The sequence below is a fragment of the Myotis daubentonii genome, chromosome 1 (assembly GCF_963259705.1).
Source record: "Myotis daubentonii chromosome 1, mMyoDau2.1, whole genome shotgun sequence".
NCBI classification, from domain to species: Eukaryota; Metazoa; Chordata; class Mammalia; order Chiroptera; family Vespertilionidae; genus Myotis; species Myotis daubentonii.
The window spans coordinates 174,985,674-175,001,769 of record NC_081840.1 but is presented as its reverse complement, the minus strand read 5'-3'; the positions used below and the strand labels follow the sequence as shown (position 1 = coordinate 175,001,769).

Here is a 16,096-nt window from a genome sequence, read left to right as displayed (position 1 = left end):
CAGGGTGATAATAGCAGCACCTGCAGTATAGAGCTCTTGTAAACATTAATGAGTTAATGCACCTTATTTATTTATTTATTAAAGACAGTTATAGTTTACTCTTTTTAAATATATACTAGAGGCCTGGTGCACAAAATTTGTGCACTGGGGGGGTGATCCCTCAGCCCGGCCTGCGCCCTTTCACAGTCCGGGACCCCTCACTCCTTACCGCCCACCTGCTCACTGCTCCTTAGCGCTTGGCTTGCTGCTCCTTAGCACCGCTGTGGAGGCAGGAGAGGCTCCCGCCACCACTGCTGTGCTCGCCAGCCATGAGCCTGGCTTCTGGCTGAGCGGTGCTCCCCCTGTGGGAGCGCACTGACCACCAGGGGGCAGCTCCTGTGGTGAACATCTGCCTCCTGGTGGTCAGTGTGCATCATAGCGAGAGGTCTTTCTGGTCGTTCCGTGATAATGGTTGCTTAGGCTTTTATTATATAGATATATATTTATTGATTTCGGAGCGGGAGAGATAAAAACGTCAATGATGACAGGGAATCATTGATTGGCTGCCATTTAAGTCAGGTGTGTATGCCCCCTACTGGGGATCAAGCCTGTAACCCAGGAATGTGACCTGGACCGAAACTGAACCCAGGACCCTTCAGTCCACAGGCCAATGCTCTGGCCACTGAGCCAAACTTGTTAGGGCAATGTACCACATTTGAAATAATGCTCGGACCAGAGTAACCACTCAATGAAAATTTAGCTTATTACTATGCTCCCCTGTTTTCAGATGGCAAACTTGAGACTTACAGAAGCTCAATTTAGTTGCTTAAGCAACTGACCCAGCAAGTCAGTACTAGAACTCAGGTAAGTTTGATTCTAAATATAATTAAGTTAAAGGTTTCCATTGTCAATGACAATGTTTAAATACTCCAAAATCCATGGTAAATGACTGAGAGTCAACAGTGGCCCTAGCTCAATAGCTCAAATTTTAGTCCCAGCAAGTGTTTTAAAAACCAGCTCCAGCTGCTCAGAAGAGGAGCTTCAGAATTTGGATGAAGCAAAACCAGGGATTAGACTGAACTAGAAAAGACACCATTCTCTCAGCCACAGCTATCCAAGGGCTATTTGTTTGTTCCATTTCTTTCTCTTTGTCTAAACAGGAAGTTAGGAGAAATTGGGAGTTTATATTTAACTCTCATCATATATCATTTACGGTCTGTTAAAAATGTGTTTATAGGTAGTTCTTGTCACTTGGTATGTCAAAAAGAACACTTGTTACCTTTTACTGATGTTTCACACAAATTCCTAATATAAGTTACCCCTCAAGGTATTATAATATTTTTAGACTGACTGGAACCCCTTGAACTATTGCAATTATGATTTTGACAACCAGATTAGGCAAAACAGAAGAGCAGGCAATTGTCCTAGAAAAGCATATTCCCATATGGTATACTGTGTCCACCTACTCAGAAAGTCAGTATCCTCAACTGACCACTTTATAATATTCATAGTCAAACCCAAGCTGTCAATATTTCCCCCAAACCACTTCTTCTGCAGTTTCCCCCATATCAATAAAAGGCAGCTTCATTCTTCCAGTTGCTCAAAACAAAAACTTGGTATCATCCTTCATTCTTGACTTTCTCTCACGACCCACATCTCATGCATCACCAAATTCTATTGCCTTTACTTTCAAAATACATTCAGAACATAACCACTTCTCCCCACCCCTCTGCTACCACTCTGGTTCACGTCCCATCAGCTCTTCCTCACATTACCCTAAGAGTTTCCCAGCCGGTCTCTGCCTATTCCTACCTCATTCGCTCCCTCAGTCACTCCTCTGCCCCAAACCTCCAAGGGCTGCCTTCTCCTACCAAAGCCTTGCCATGACCCATAGGCCCTTTTTCACCTGCCACCTGATGCCTTTCTGACCTCATTTCCTGTTATTCCCCTTGTCAGTGACTTCAGCCAAGCTGACCTCTTCTCTGTTTCTGGAAGAAGCGAGCAGGCTCTTGCCTCTGGGCCCTCCTCTTCCTCTTCCTTCTGACTAGAATGCTCTTCCCTTAGATAGTCATATGTCTCCAGGTCTTTACTCAAAAGTCACCTCTCAATGAGCCCTTCCCAGGATTCCCTATCTACAATTTTAACCTAGTGTCCCCACCCCTTTCCTGCAATGCCTTTTCTTCTTAGACTAAGTCTGTGTCACTACATAACTTACTCTGTTTTACTTATTTATTCTGTGTAGTATCTGTCTCCCCATCAGATTATAAACTCTATGAAGACAGGGATTTTTTTTTCTGTTTTGTTCACTGCTATTTCCCCAGTGGCTGGCACACAACAAGCACTCAACATTTTTCTTAAGTGTTACTGAATTTAATTTAGACAAAATTGAAATTATAAACTTTCTACATAAAATGATTGCTAAAATGTTTTCCATTTTAAAACTTGTTAATTATTCAGCCAGTCTTAATCAATAGTTTTGAAATCAATTTTAATGATCTGACAACATGACACACCAAACTGAGGTATTTATATTTTCTGTTTATCCCACTTTCTGGAACATTTGATAGCAGCTTTCCACCGCAAAAACATTTTTAGATTAAAATTACTTTGCCCCCTATGGTTGCCTGTGGGCACTGGTAACAAATTGTTTTTGCTAGTGCTAAGTGAGCCCACGCTGATTGGCCATTGGGAACTCTAACAAACTTTAAATTTCAGCAAAATGCCAGAAACTGCTAATCCTGAAGAAGAAGCCAGGTATTCTGAAGCTACAGGATACCAGGTAATTTGGCTTTCTTGATGGCTTTACAATACAATTGTTTACATTTTCAGGATGCATGCCAACCAGGTAGAGAGATGACTTTTGAAACTAAATGCAACTTGAAGGTATTCTCTATTGAGCACAACTGTGCAATACTTAGTGCTTTGTCTTATACAACAGAAAGTATATTACCAAGCTCTAGAAATTAATAGCTAAAACTGATGGCAATTTCTTCTTTGATTTAACTGTCAGCATTATCAAGATCCACAATAACTCAAAGACCCTAATAGTACTCTCCCCCTTCACTTATAAATCAGGATAAAGATAATGTGATCTTATTCATACTTTCCAACCTCGTCTGTGCTGGTATCATCTGGACTGATATTTCTCAGCATTAAGTCGTTTAATAAGTGACTTGTATTGTCCTGACCTGTAAAATGCTTGGATGGCTACATTACAGATAGAAATAAGGTTCTTAAAATTATATTAATTTTGAAGAGAATAGCCTAGAATTTTAAAAATATATTTAATAGTTATATGTATTTCTTCAAACAAAAGGTGTTTTTAACCCTGAAATGTTTGAAGATTACAACATTATTTAGATTATTTTTTCCCATTAAAAGTGCTTTTCCCCAAGTATTCTCAAAGAGTGGTATACATTTTTTATTCTCATATTGGTTGTTATATGTCTGTGTGGTACTTAGTAAAATACTTAATGTTTAGTAAAATCAACAGATTAGTAACTCAATGCTATGTTGACTTTTATCTTCAATCTAATGGCCACTTGACTTAGTTTTCAGTGAACTAACTAGATCCTTTTAGTATATTTACCGAAGGATAAACATGTACCTTTATCCATAGCTAAATGACAATGTTTTTTTAAATTTATTGTTGACAGTATTACAGATGTTCCTCATTTCCTCCCTTTTCCCCCTTCACCCAGGTCCCGTCCCAGCCCAAGCCTTCTCATACTACCGTCTGTGTCCATGGGTTATGCATAGATGCATGTATGTTCTTTGGTTAATCACTTCCCAACCCCTCCCCCTACCTTTTTTACTGAGATTTGTCATTCTGGTCCATTAAATGTTAATGTTTTAAACATAATTTTGTTGAGCCCAATATCAAATATTATTTGCTTTTAAATCAACTACATATAGATTTCTCTATAATAAATGAAAGAATGAAAACATTCCAAGTGGCATCAAGTTTTGATTAAGAATACTGGCTCTCTGGCTACATTGCCAGTTATTAATCCCAGTTCTGCCCCTTATGCTTAGGAATTCTGGGACAAGTTACTTGACTTTCTGTGTCTATTTCCTAACATATAAAACAGGAATAGTAATGCCACCTAACTCATAGGGATATTATGGGGCTTTATTAATTGAATAAGTGTAAAATTTTTAGAATAAGGCTTGGCTCATTTTAGTATTAATATATGGTAGCTATCAATATAAATATCACATCGGTTGTTTCACTCTCCAACCCATGGATGGATACTAGATCAGATTCATTGCTAATGAATATAAGAACATATATTGGGGAACCAGTCTGGTAGCAGACAAAATTATATTCCTCACCACGGAGCCTGCTACCCTGGCAAATCATTTAAAGAGTATGTTATAAGCTGCTATACTAAACTTAATGTTATTATGAATTATATAAATAAATAAATTAAATGATCTCTCTCTAAAGACAAAAGGAAAAAGTTTAGGCTGACCATAGAGCAAATAAATAAGTCTATAAAATTCTTTTATATGAACTGACTTCATTGCCTTACTAATATTGGACACCCCTCGCCGGTTTGGCTCAGTGGATAAAGCGTCAGCCTGCGGACTGAAGCGTCTTGGATTCGATTCTGGCCAAGGGCATGTACCTTGGTTGCAGGCTCCTACCCAGCCCGGGCCCTGGTTGGGGCTCATGCAGGAAGCAACCAATCGATGTGCTTCTCTCACATCAATATTTCTCTCTGCCTTTCCCTCTCTCTTCCACTTTGTAAAAATCAATGGAAAAATACCCTCAGGTGAGGATTAAAAAATAAAAATTAAAAAAAATAATATTGGACAATTTTCATTTTCACATGGAATAATTGGACATATGAAAGCACTTTCATTAAAGTATCCACACATGGGTATAAGTAAATTTTACCTAGTTTGTTGTTTTTTAATTAAAAAAGGACTTCTAGGAGAAGGGTGTTTGAATATGCTTTTGTATTATATTACTTCTTAGAACTGCAGTTTGTAATTGGCAATGCTTTAAGGTAAAATATATTGTCTTTTTACAGAGATTCTCAAAGATGCAAATTGTCTGCTTGGGACTGCTTCTATCCCATCTGACCTGGGCAGCACCAGTAAGCATTTCCCATTTTAGTTACGTGTCATAAAACCTATTGCTCTTTTTACCTATTTTTCTCTTGAGCAATGTCTTTTCAAGTTAGTAACGCTTACCTAGTTCAGTGATAATGAAGCAGAAAGAAAGCATCCAGCACTAGACACCAAAGCCTCCCACCAAGGAGGCCTTCAATGAACAAGTGCTGAATTTCAGCGCGTCCACACACTGCCTTTTAGGAAACACCAAAAAGAGTACTTTTGAGAAAAGCAAGAGCCAGCCACAGTGTTTCAAATCAGCTAACACTAATGAGAAAAGGCTCAGAGACCCAAATTATAACATGTCAAAAGAACTTTTCAATATCTTACTAAAAATAGAAAAAAAATGACTTGAATATTTTAAGGCTAAACAGCTAGATTTTGTAAATATATGGCAACACAAAAGGAGCAGAGCTTTCCTGTAATTCTTGTAACACCTCGACACTATGAGATCCTGGTCATGATTTCCTCTTCACCAGTGAGGCTAAAGATGGGAGGGAGTGCCCCATGTTTACCCCAAATCAAGCTCCAATTTCCTTTGTGTCTCTTTTCCCCTCTGATTCACCCAGATGAGTACTCAGGATGTGACTAAATTATCTTGTGAAAATGCTGAGCGTTACCGATATTTTCTGCAATGCAGACACGGTGCCAATTAGATAATGTCTGGAAAGCATCCGAACTTCCCAGAGTAATATTTCCGTTGGAGAACCATGGAAACCAGCGGTCATTCTGTTGCCAGAAGTCCTTAAATATAGGTCCTGAGCGAGTGGGTGGCCAGTTGGGTTACCCACTGACAAGCATGAACCATGTCATCGGATGAGAACAGCAGAATTGAGAAAAGCTTGTCCCCTCTCAGCTGACAGCCTCCAGCAGACCTGTGGGGGCCGTGCTGCTTAAAATAGACATCTGCCAGGCCCAATCCACATGGCTCAGCTCAATCAGGGCCACCAGGCATGTGCTTAGGCATGATGGGGGACAAGTGGGTCTTGCTGACCCAGCTCAATCCCACCAGCCCAGGATGAATCTATTTTGAGCAGCACGGTCCAAGGAACAGTGGGAGTGGCACTCTCCAACCATTTTCCAGTAAATGTGCTATGTTAACATCAATCCAGTGACCACTGGTCAAAAGCAGGTGCCAGAGTTCCTCCCCAGTGGGAGACAATGCCATCTCCATTGCACGGCCACATTCATGCACGGGAGAGCTGCCAAGCGGGTATCGGGGGAGAGGGGAGGGGTGCAAATTTCAAATGAAAGAGGATCTGCAAAGACATAGAAACAAAATTTGGAATTATAAATGGCTAAATATGATATTTTTCTCCCAGATATATAAGATTCTATTTGAGCATTTATCTAAATTAGTTACTAATAGTTTGGTGTTATCAGAAATTGGTATATATTGAGTCATGTACATATGTTTTGGAACTAGAATCCAGATTCAAATTGTAGGGGAGGGGAAAAAATGTTTTCTCGACTTTTCCAGGGTCCCTGGCAAGGTCAGAAAAATTAACTGACAAAGATATGTTAACAGGAGGAAAGCATACAAGTTTTATTGAATTTTTATATGTACTGGGAGCTTTTATAAGAGAATGAAGAACTGAAGAAGTGACTAGGGCAGGAAGCTTTTATTTTATCTTTTAGACAAAGAAACAATACGTTTGTGAAGCATTGACAAGACAAAAAGGCTTGGACTATGGGTAGTCCAGCTGGGCTAGGGAGGCCTTACTGTCCTCAAGTAAGAGCGTTGGGGTTAGTTTAACAAGGTTTGCTTGCACATTCCTCAGGTGTGGGCTCTGGATGGTAAAAGTCTCTTTGCAGTAAAAGGAGAATTTATTTCCTGCCTTTAGTCAGAAGAGGAGGAAATTTCCTCCTTACTACTTTTTAATTGCCTTCAGCTCAGAATAATTTTTTATGTCAAAGAGGTATATGTGGGAGTCCTATTCTGGTTTCCTTCAAAAACAAAACTTAAAAATGGAAGAAAAGATTGATTATTGGGCCATGTAATTTAATTAATATTCATCAATTGCACTTGACTCTAACAACTTTGTGATAAGTTGCTCTGTTATAAGTTCAGGATTTATGATTGTGAACTACATTAAGGTGCTCTATACTATCAAGTATGTTTTTAATACATGCGCATGTGTCATGTTCTCTGAGAAGATGCCAAATACCACAAACTGTCATTTCTTTTTAAAATTAGTATCTAATCATCTAATGTTGATGCTTTCTCCTTCCTGGAGCCCCATTTCCAGATTTGTTTTCACTGTTTTGACATTTTTGGAGAAATGATGCAAAGATCTAAATGTAAATGCACAAGGTCACTTAAGAACCAACATAAAAAAGGCAATAAAAGATAAAATGATAAAAGATGCCTGAAAGCACTTAATATGAAGTATAGGAACATTACCTCTTGTTATTAAATATGTTTTTTTCCCATATATCAGGCCATTTAGAAATTTATTATTTTAACCCTGGGACTTTGCGGCAGAAGCTTTAGGCCAAAATATCTCCTTAACTTGTACTAGTGCGACCAGCTGTGTAAGTGTAGTGCTTCTCTGCTTCCTTTCTCACAGGGATTACTATGGAAATCAGATGAGATTGTTTACAGGAAAGTAGTTTACAAACTGTATAGTGCTATATAAATATAAGGTGTCATTGACAATGTATTTTTTTCATACAAATTTGTGCTTTTATTTTTATGAGCAAGAGTTGTACTTTTATTTTCTATAATAGCTAGATTTCTGAGAATAGAAGTATTGAGTAGAAGGGACTGGTTTTTTTTCCCTTAGATATTGCCATATTTTCTTCCCCGAGTGCTATACATCTTAATATTCTCACCACCAATATGTAGCATACTACCCTTCCTTCTAGATCCCCATCCACTGAGTACAAAATTGTATTTCATTATTTATTTAATGTGTATTTCTCTGTCTTTTAAAAGTTGGATTATAATTGACATACGCTACTATATTAGTTTCAGGTTTACAAAATAGTGATTCAATACTTTGGTACATTATAAAATGATCACCACAAAAAGACTGTCCCCAGACAAAGTTATTACAATTTTATTGCCTATGTTCCCTAGGCTGTACATGTGCCTGACTTACTTTATAACTGGAAGTTTGTACCCCTTAATTCCCTTTACTTATATTGCCCGTCCCTCTACCTCCTCCCTTCTGGCAGCCACCAGTTTGTTCTCTGTATCTATAATTGGCTGACTTTTGTTGTTTCTAGAATGAAATGGCATGTCAAGCAGATCCGCCTTATAGCTCAGCCAATAGAGCACTTTTACGAACGTTTTGAGTTTATTTCTAAGATGATTTCGTCAGGCAGGGTTCAGTCAGGAAAACAGAAGTCATGACAGGGATGTCAGTAGGGAGGGTTCTATTTGGAGAATAGTTATAAAGTACAGGATGAACAGAAAGGGCCAACCAAGGGTGATGGAGCAACATGAAGACTGCCTTGGGCTGGAGGAACAAGGAAGGACGTGGTGGCCCCAAAAGAGATGCATCCAATCCTAGAGATGCAGCCTAATGGGGAGAGCAGGGAAGAACATATCTTGGCTTCTCCTTCTACCCTTCAGTCTCAGGTGCGTCTCCCATCAGCCAAGCCCAGACTAGAGCCAGATGGCAAAGTAACTCAGAAAATGTCATGCGTAGGGATCATCACAGAGAGAGCAGAAGTACGGTATCTGAAAGCAAGCAGGATTACTGCTCATATCTTACTGCTGGGAAATACAGAATTCTAAGGCTTAGTCAGGCATAATACTCTCTTTCCCTCAAGGGTTTTCTCTCTTACACGACTGACACCACCATGATGCCTGTTTCCCCTTCAGCATACACAGTCAGACACAAACCAGTCCCACCCATGGGCTCCTCTGGCCACATCTGAGATAACAGGAATTTCAGAAATAAATAAGGAAATAAAAATACCAAGACTAAAAGAATTGGTATGCCCGTTGCTTCCATGGTGAGCTCGCTCCAGAATTCTCAGGTCTTCTTCTGCATGCTCTCCTGTGACACCTAAATTTTACCCTAAAAACTTGGAACAAGATCCCTGGGTCTATGTCTTTTTAGTTTCTGGCCTTTCTCTTACCCCGCTCCAGCCCCCAACCCCCCAACCCCCGGTACCCTCAAGATATTTCGACACTTTCATGTCAGATCAAGAGAAGTATTTTGTCCCAATCTGCAGGTTGCCCCGTTTTCCTTTCCCTGAAGGAAATATCTGCCCAGGTGACTGGCACAATAAAGTCCCATCCTCAGGTGTGGTACCTCCCCTTCCATGCAGGGCCGTGGCTTTTCTCTTGCAGGATAACCAGCGGTAGCCTATCTGAGCTCACAAAGCCATTACTGAATTTTTATTGGGAGAGGGAAAGAGAGAGAGAAATATCAATGATGAGAGAGAATCATTGACCGGCTGCCTCGTGCACACACACCCCACTGGGGATCGAGCCCACAATCAGGCATGTGCCCTGACCAGGAATCGAACCGTGACCTCCTGGTTCAGTGGTCGGCAAACCGCGACTCGTGAGCCACATGCGGCTGTTTGACCCCTTGAGTGTGGCTCTTCCACAAAATACCACATAGGGGCATGCACGTACAGTGTGATTGAAACTTCGTGGCCCATGCACAGAAGTCAGTTTTTGGCCTGGGCGAGTCTATTTTGAAGAAGTGGCGTTAGATGAAGTGGGGGTATGTTCGCTGAGGTCGACCCCTCAGATTGAGGACGTTTTTAGCAAAGGCCAGCTTAGGAGTACCCTAATTAAGTTAATAACAATGTACCTACCTATATAGTTTAAGTTTAAAAAATTTGGCTCTCAAAAGAAATTTCAATCATTGTACTGTTGATATTTGGCTCTGTTGACTAATGAGTTTGCTGACCACTGTCCTGGTTCATAGGCTGATGCTCAGCCACTGAGCCACACTGGCCGGGCACCATTACTGAATTTATGCAACAGTGTCGTTCTGTAATAGAGATGGCATCATCTCCCTGTGGGGGAGGTGTGCGGGCACCCGCTTGTAGCACTGAGACAAATATTAACGTGCTGAGTGTATCCATCCTTTCTGGTCAGGATGATTTCCCACATCGAGTGGTACAACCCAGTGAGAGAAAAATAAAAGATTTTCTATTTGAAGACATGAATGAAAGAATGGATATTTGGTGAAGTTTTATTTCTTGTTTCCTTTCAGACGATTCAACCACAGGCTGAGAAAACTAGGCAAGACTGTGTGGAAGAACAGAGGGTAAACAGAGTTATTCTTCTCAAATAAATCCATTTCAGCTCTGTAAAGGAAAAAGTCAGTCAGAGGAAATGTTAACTGTCAAAAATAGTCTTGTGTACTTAGGGTGAAAGCACAAAATCATACACCATAACTTTGGCACTTTAATTCCGTCACAGTGTGTGACAGAAAAGAGAAAAGCATTCGAAATGGAGATTTATCTTCAATATGATTTCTTCTTTCAGAGGGATAAGCTAGTAAAAATCCTGGGATATTGTTATTAGCAAACACCATTTTCCCACACATGTACAGGAGAACAGAGCAATAAATGAGGGAGAAAACAAAGGAAAGAGCATGGACGAGCCATAAGGGGAGTTCTGTTTACTTGGAGTGGGTTTCCGTCTGCATCCAGAAAGTTAAACAAGCCCCCTCCGCTTTTCAGGTCACCAAATTGCAGCTTACTCCTGCCTGCCAGGGCTTCTTCTGGCAGTCTCCGAAAATTCCCTTCCAAGAACTAACAATGTTCTGTTCTCTGTCTCGGTTGAAAATACAAAGGCAAAAACTGCAAATTTAAGAGCCTGGATTTTCATGCTGCGAGTTTTGCCAATTTGACATCAGACATGTATATTGTAAAATCTGCTTTTCTTCTAATCCCCTGCCCCCTCCCACCTGAAAATATTCCAAGTGCTCCATTTCCACTGAAATGTGGTCATCAAATTGATACACCAGGGAGAGAGGGAAGTTGATAGTCATCCTTAAGGAAAAAGGATTTAGAGACATGCAGAAAAGAAAGGAACAGGCTCTCTTCAGGGACTGGTGGACACACGCCCTCCTGTGGTTATAGGAAGAACTGCCATTTGTGAGAGGCAGAATTACACTTCGCCCAAATTTTAAAATATCTGTACTATCAAAAAGAGAGCCAGGAAACTTCGTAGTCAGAGATAAACCCATCTTAATAGAATGTTGTATCTTTGTAGGTCACCTACAAGGGTCACCATGAGAAACATGGGTATTATATTTTCAAGTATGTTTACACATCACCTGGGAGGAAAAATCAAACGGACATAAAGGTAAGCTGAATTTCCGAGTGATGATCCTTATCAGGAGTCAAACTAGACGAATTCTAGGGGGACAGAGTTTACTTTTCTCCTGCTCTGGGGTTTTGGTCTGCGGCTGGTGCCTTTGTCCTTCCCTCACACCCCAGGCTCCTCAGGCGGCTGTGCTGTGGGACTCTGTGTTCCTGACACAGGTGGCCCAGCCAGGCCCCGGCCCAAGCCTCGCCCTCCTTCAGGACCTGCCGAGCCAGGTGTGGTACTGGTGGACCCCGGGCACCCATGAAATTTTTTTTGGTTTATTGCTTCTGATTAATGGTTGGTGTTTTATGGGCAGGATTTCTGGTACTATATGCTCTAACGGTGAGGATTAGAGGTCATTTTGGCCTAATGTCCCTTAAATGCATTGCACAGAGGACACCATCTGTGTCAGGATGTTCAGAAGAGAAAGAATAAGGGCCTTGTCTCTGGAATGGAACAATAATTCTTTTCATTCAGTTCCTTCTTGTAAATTCATTGGCCAAGGAGCTGGACGCAGCTTAAAATGCCATCAGCAAAAAAGGACTACTTACTTTTTCCCAAATCTGGCTTCGTTTCCCATGAAAGCTGTAGTTTCCCTTCAGAATGTTGTTTTGTTCTGCTTGATATTCTGCAGATGCATCTCTAAGACTAACTTCCTGTTAAACTTACTTGTTGGAACACCTATGTATTGAGCACTTCCTACTGTGCAAGATGCTATGTGAAATGAAATGATTGAGAGAACTTAATTCTCTCTCTCCAGGACGTTAGAATTATAAAGGGAACAAATGGCACTTAGAAAAATCATTAACCCCAGACAGAATGTGCAAAGTGCTACATAAGAGGTACTCAGAATAGTATGTTTCTGGGCTTGGATTAGAAAAAGATTAGTTCCTAGCCGGGTGTTCAGGGAAAAGTACATAATGGGAGTAATTGAGCTGTGGAGGATGAGTAGGATTTGAGCAAGCAAGTGGCTGGGAGAGGCCATATCCACGAAAAGAATAATATAAGTGAAGGTGCACAGATAGAAAAACAGAGCAGAGGAAAGCAGAGCAGCCAACTGACACAGAGATCATCACACAGTCAACAGTGCAACCATCAGGCAATCAGTTAACACAAGCAAGTGCAAAAATAATTGAGCACCACACAAAACAATTTAAAAGTTGTTTTATGTTTTCACTCATAAGAGAACTCTGTTCAGTCTTTAGTAAAACGCACAGAATTCATTAGTATATCTGCTACTGTTTTAAAAGCAGTAAAAGCACTAAATGTAAAAAAGAACTTCGCACTTCAGAATACAGAGGGAGGAAAGGTAAGAAGGAATTATTATAATCTAATGATTTTCTAATGCATCTGCTTAAACTCAAAAGAATAATTAGCAATAAGCAAACGAACTTGATTGCAAAGGGAAATATAAATGTCCATGTAAAACTTGCCAAGATTTAATGTCTTAAAATAAGTCAAATGTTTAAAATACTTCTTATTGGCCAGGCTGGCATGGCTTGGTGGTTGAGCTTTGATCTATGAACCAGGAGGTCACAGTTCAATTCCCAGTCAGGACATATGCCCAGGCTGTGGGCTCCATCCCCAGTGGGGGACGTGCAGGAGGCAGCCAATCAGTGATTCTCTCAAATCATTGATGTTTTTATCTCTCTCTCCCTCTCCCTTCCTCTCAAAAATCAATAAAAATATATATTAAAAAATAAAATGCTTCTTACTTAAAAACAACTCACTATAAAGTTTTTTCTATTAAAATTTTCCTAATTGCAAACTCTTATTTTCAGAATATACCTGCCAAATAAAAGATTAGTGAATAATGATGCTATAACTCCTCAAATAAATCATTTCATATTAGCTCTTAAAATTTGGAACTTTTGTATATTGCATATTAGCCAGCTTCATAAGAATAGAGGGCATGTCCATAAGCCATTTTTATCTTGAGATTCAAGTGTGAGCTGATGCAACAATTTCCTCACTGCTTCTAACATTTATAAAGTACATGTATAAAACCAAGCAGTCCTTCAAGTAGAATAGTACTATATTTGAGGGAAGGAGGGATGGAGGGAGGGAGGGAGAGAGAGAGAGAGAGAGAGAGAGAGAGAGAGAGAGAGAAGAATATGAGAATAGGGGAGAGAATAGTTTTAAAAATATGAGCTCTGTGTCACTTGCAATGACTCATTAGTCACAAGATGAAGACCACACTCTGTCTTCCTTCAAAATCAGGCCCTAATCATCTACATTTCCAAATTTATTTCTTATTCTCTTCTGTAGGATTTCTCAACTCTAAACTTATAGTGTTATTCACAGTATCTTTCAAATGTTTCCTGGTTCCAAACCCTTGAATATGCAAACTTATTCTTAAAATATTCTCACCACTTCCCTTCCATGTGTCTGAATCTTGCCCATCCTTCAAACCTTGTTCATCCCTCTTTCTCCATAAAACCTGCTTTGGCCATTCCAGAATTAGCTCTACTAACAAACCTTTCTTGAGTTAATAGAATCTTTGTATTAAGTATCTAGTTGTTTTTTTAAAATATATGTCTCCTAAGAATTATTAGATTTTTAAAAGTTAACATAAAATAATCACTTTATGTTAAAATTTTCACTTTACCAGGAAGAAAGAAACAAAGACAATATCGCTCTTCACCTTTCTGGCAAGAGAAGAAGTCAAGAGCCAGCACCTAAAGACAACACTGCCCAAGAGAGAGAGAAAGACGTGTCCCTCCTTGGAGTTGATAAAAATAACCAAATTAGTAAATCCCCAAATCTTTTTGAAAATAGACAGACAACAAATGAAGACTATAGTATTAGTCACAAAGATAACGCCCACAATGACCTACAGATGCCCATTTACCTCGAATCCACTGGGAATAACGTGTCTGAGGATGGAGACGATGTTCTCAGCGGACTTGATGACCAAGAAGAATATGGAGCAGCTCTCACCAGAAATAATACACAACTTATAATGGCGCCAGGAGCTGTGATTGAGCCATTAGGGGACGAAAACAAAGATATCAAACCGAGGAATGTTCCAAGCAAAATTCCAGCAAGTGCAAACCATGCTAAAGCCCCCTCAAAAGGTAAGAAGAATCATCAAAGAGATCCGCAAGCCCCCATTATTCCAGCCAAAGGCAAAAGCACGCACCACATCCAGTACAACACAGACTATCTAAAACAGTTCCCCACACTCAAAAAAATCCCCAGTGATTTCGAAGGCAGCGGTTATCCAGATCTTCAAGAGAGGGGGGACGGTATCTCTCCTTTCAGTGGAGATGGCCAGCCTTTTAAGGACGTTTCAGGTAAAGGAGAAGCTATGGGTCCTGACCTGGAGGGTGCAGATGTTCAAACAGAGCTTTCCGCCCCGGGGGAAGCAGAGACCACTGACCCCGAAGCAGGAGGCCCGGGTTATAACGAAATCCCAGAGAGAGCAGGAGATGGCAGAAGTGCCATTGGAACCCGGGGTGAAACAGCTCGAGAGGCAAACACCGCCGATGTCAGCCTCGTGGGGGGCAGCAACGAGATCACAGGGAGCACCAATTTCAGGGAACTCCCTGGAAAAGAAGGAAACAGAGTGGATGCAGGCGGCCAAAATGCTCACCAAGGGAAAGTGGAGTTTCATTACCCTCATGTACCCCCAAAAGAGAAAAGAAGAGAAGGCAGTCGCGACGTTGCTGAAAGTACGAATTATAATGAAATCCCGAGAAATGGCAAAGGGGGGAGTAGGAAAGGTACGGAACATTCTAACAGGAACCAAGTGACCGCGAGTGAAAAGCAAAGGTTTCCTAATAAGAGCAAAAGCCCAGGCCAGCTCATTCCCCATCAGGGCCTTGACAATGACATTAAAAGTGAAATAGGTCCCCGCAGTGACCCCAATAATGAGGGGACTGTACCCACACACAGTGGGAGAAATCAGTACGGACCCCACAGGCAGAACAGCTCCACCTGGGGTCAGGGTCTGCCGCGGAGAAGGGGCTCCTGGGCTCACAGAAAATCCCACCCCAGCAGGAGGGTGAGGCCCCCCAGAAAGCACGGCAGCAGTGACTCCTCTGACAGCGCCAGCTCCAGCGAGAGCGATGGGGACTAGGCCACTAGGAACTCCCAGCAGGATCAAGTTCAAATCCCCAGACATCCCCGACTTGACCTGACCGGACCGTGAAGGAGAGCCACCCGGTGGCCGACCCAGTGAAGGTGAAGAAGGGCGGGGCAGGGAGCGGGGAAGTCTAGAAAAGCAGCCTCCTGGGCAGAACTGTGGCTATGTTTATGGTCATGGTATGAAATTCTAGCCAACGTTACGATGCTTTATGAAATTCTATTGAAAATCATGATGCTTTTTTAAGGGAAAAAATCATTAAGGATTTATGGAATAGGTAGCATTTGAATAGGCGTCATTTAAAAGCAGTTTGTGAATGTCAAGCCTCTCTTGCTGTTGCTCTGCAGATAGGAAAACAAACACTATCTCTCATATCGTAATCTGTAATAAATGATCAATAAGAAAAGTCTGTTGGCTCTGGCGCTTCATTTCAGAGACAACAGCTTAGTCCTGCGCCTGGCAAAGGCAGTGCTGTGAAGTCCACCTGCTGAATAAAGCTCGCGAGCTGCCTGAGCCAGCGTTTCCCTCTTCTCTGAAGGCCCTCTGCTCTGGCAAACATACCCTGCTCCTCAGCCTGCTGCACTCTCCTCTGCTGCACATCCCCAGCTTCGCAGAAGGCA

The 16,096-nt window shown here is 41.1% G+C and overlaps 1 protein-coding gene across 1 annotated transcript; it reads left to right on the top strand.

Annotated features, from left to right (window-relative positions):
• Nucleotides 1-5,021: 5,021 nt before the first annotated feature.
• On the top strand, nt 5,022-15,862 carry MEPE (matrix extracellular phosphoglycoprotein). Its single transcript, XM_059681883.1, has 4 exons — nt 5,022-5,084; nt 10,287-10,340; nt 11,294-11,386; nt 14,001-15,862. The coding sequence occupies exons 1-4, from the start codon at nt 5,031-5,033 to the stop codon at nt 15,468-15,470; spliced, it is 1,671 nt and encodes a 556-aa protein (XP_059537866.1). The 5' UTR covers nt 5,022-5,030; the 3' UTR covers nt 15,471-15,862.
• Nucleotides 15,863-16,096: the final 234 nt, after the last annotated feature.

What these genes read in the sequence shown, in the direction of transcription:
- MEPE (XM_059681883.1), top strand. Translation starts at nt 5,031, where the DNA reads ATGCAAATTGTCTGCTTGGGACTGCTTCTATCCCATCTGACCTGGGCA. An exon ending in ATCTGACCTGGGCAGCACCA is followed by an intron (nt 5,085 to 10,286) that starts GTAAGCATTTCC and finishes GTTTCCTTTCAG; the next exon opens with ACGATTCAACCACAGGCTGA. An exon ending in ACTGTGTGGAAGAACAGAGG is followed by an intron (nt 10,341 to 11,293) that starts GTAAACAGAGTT and finishes GTATCTTTGTAG; the next exon opens with GTCACCTACAAGGGTCACCA.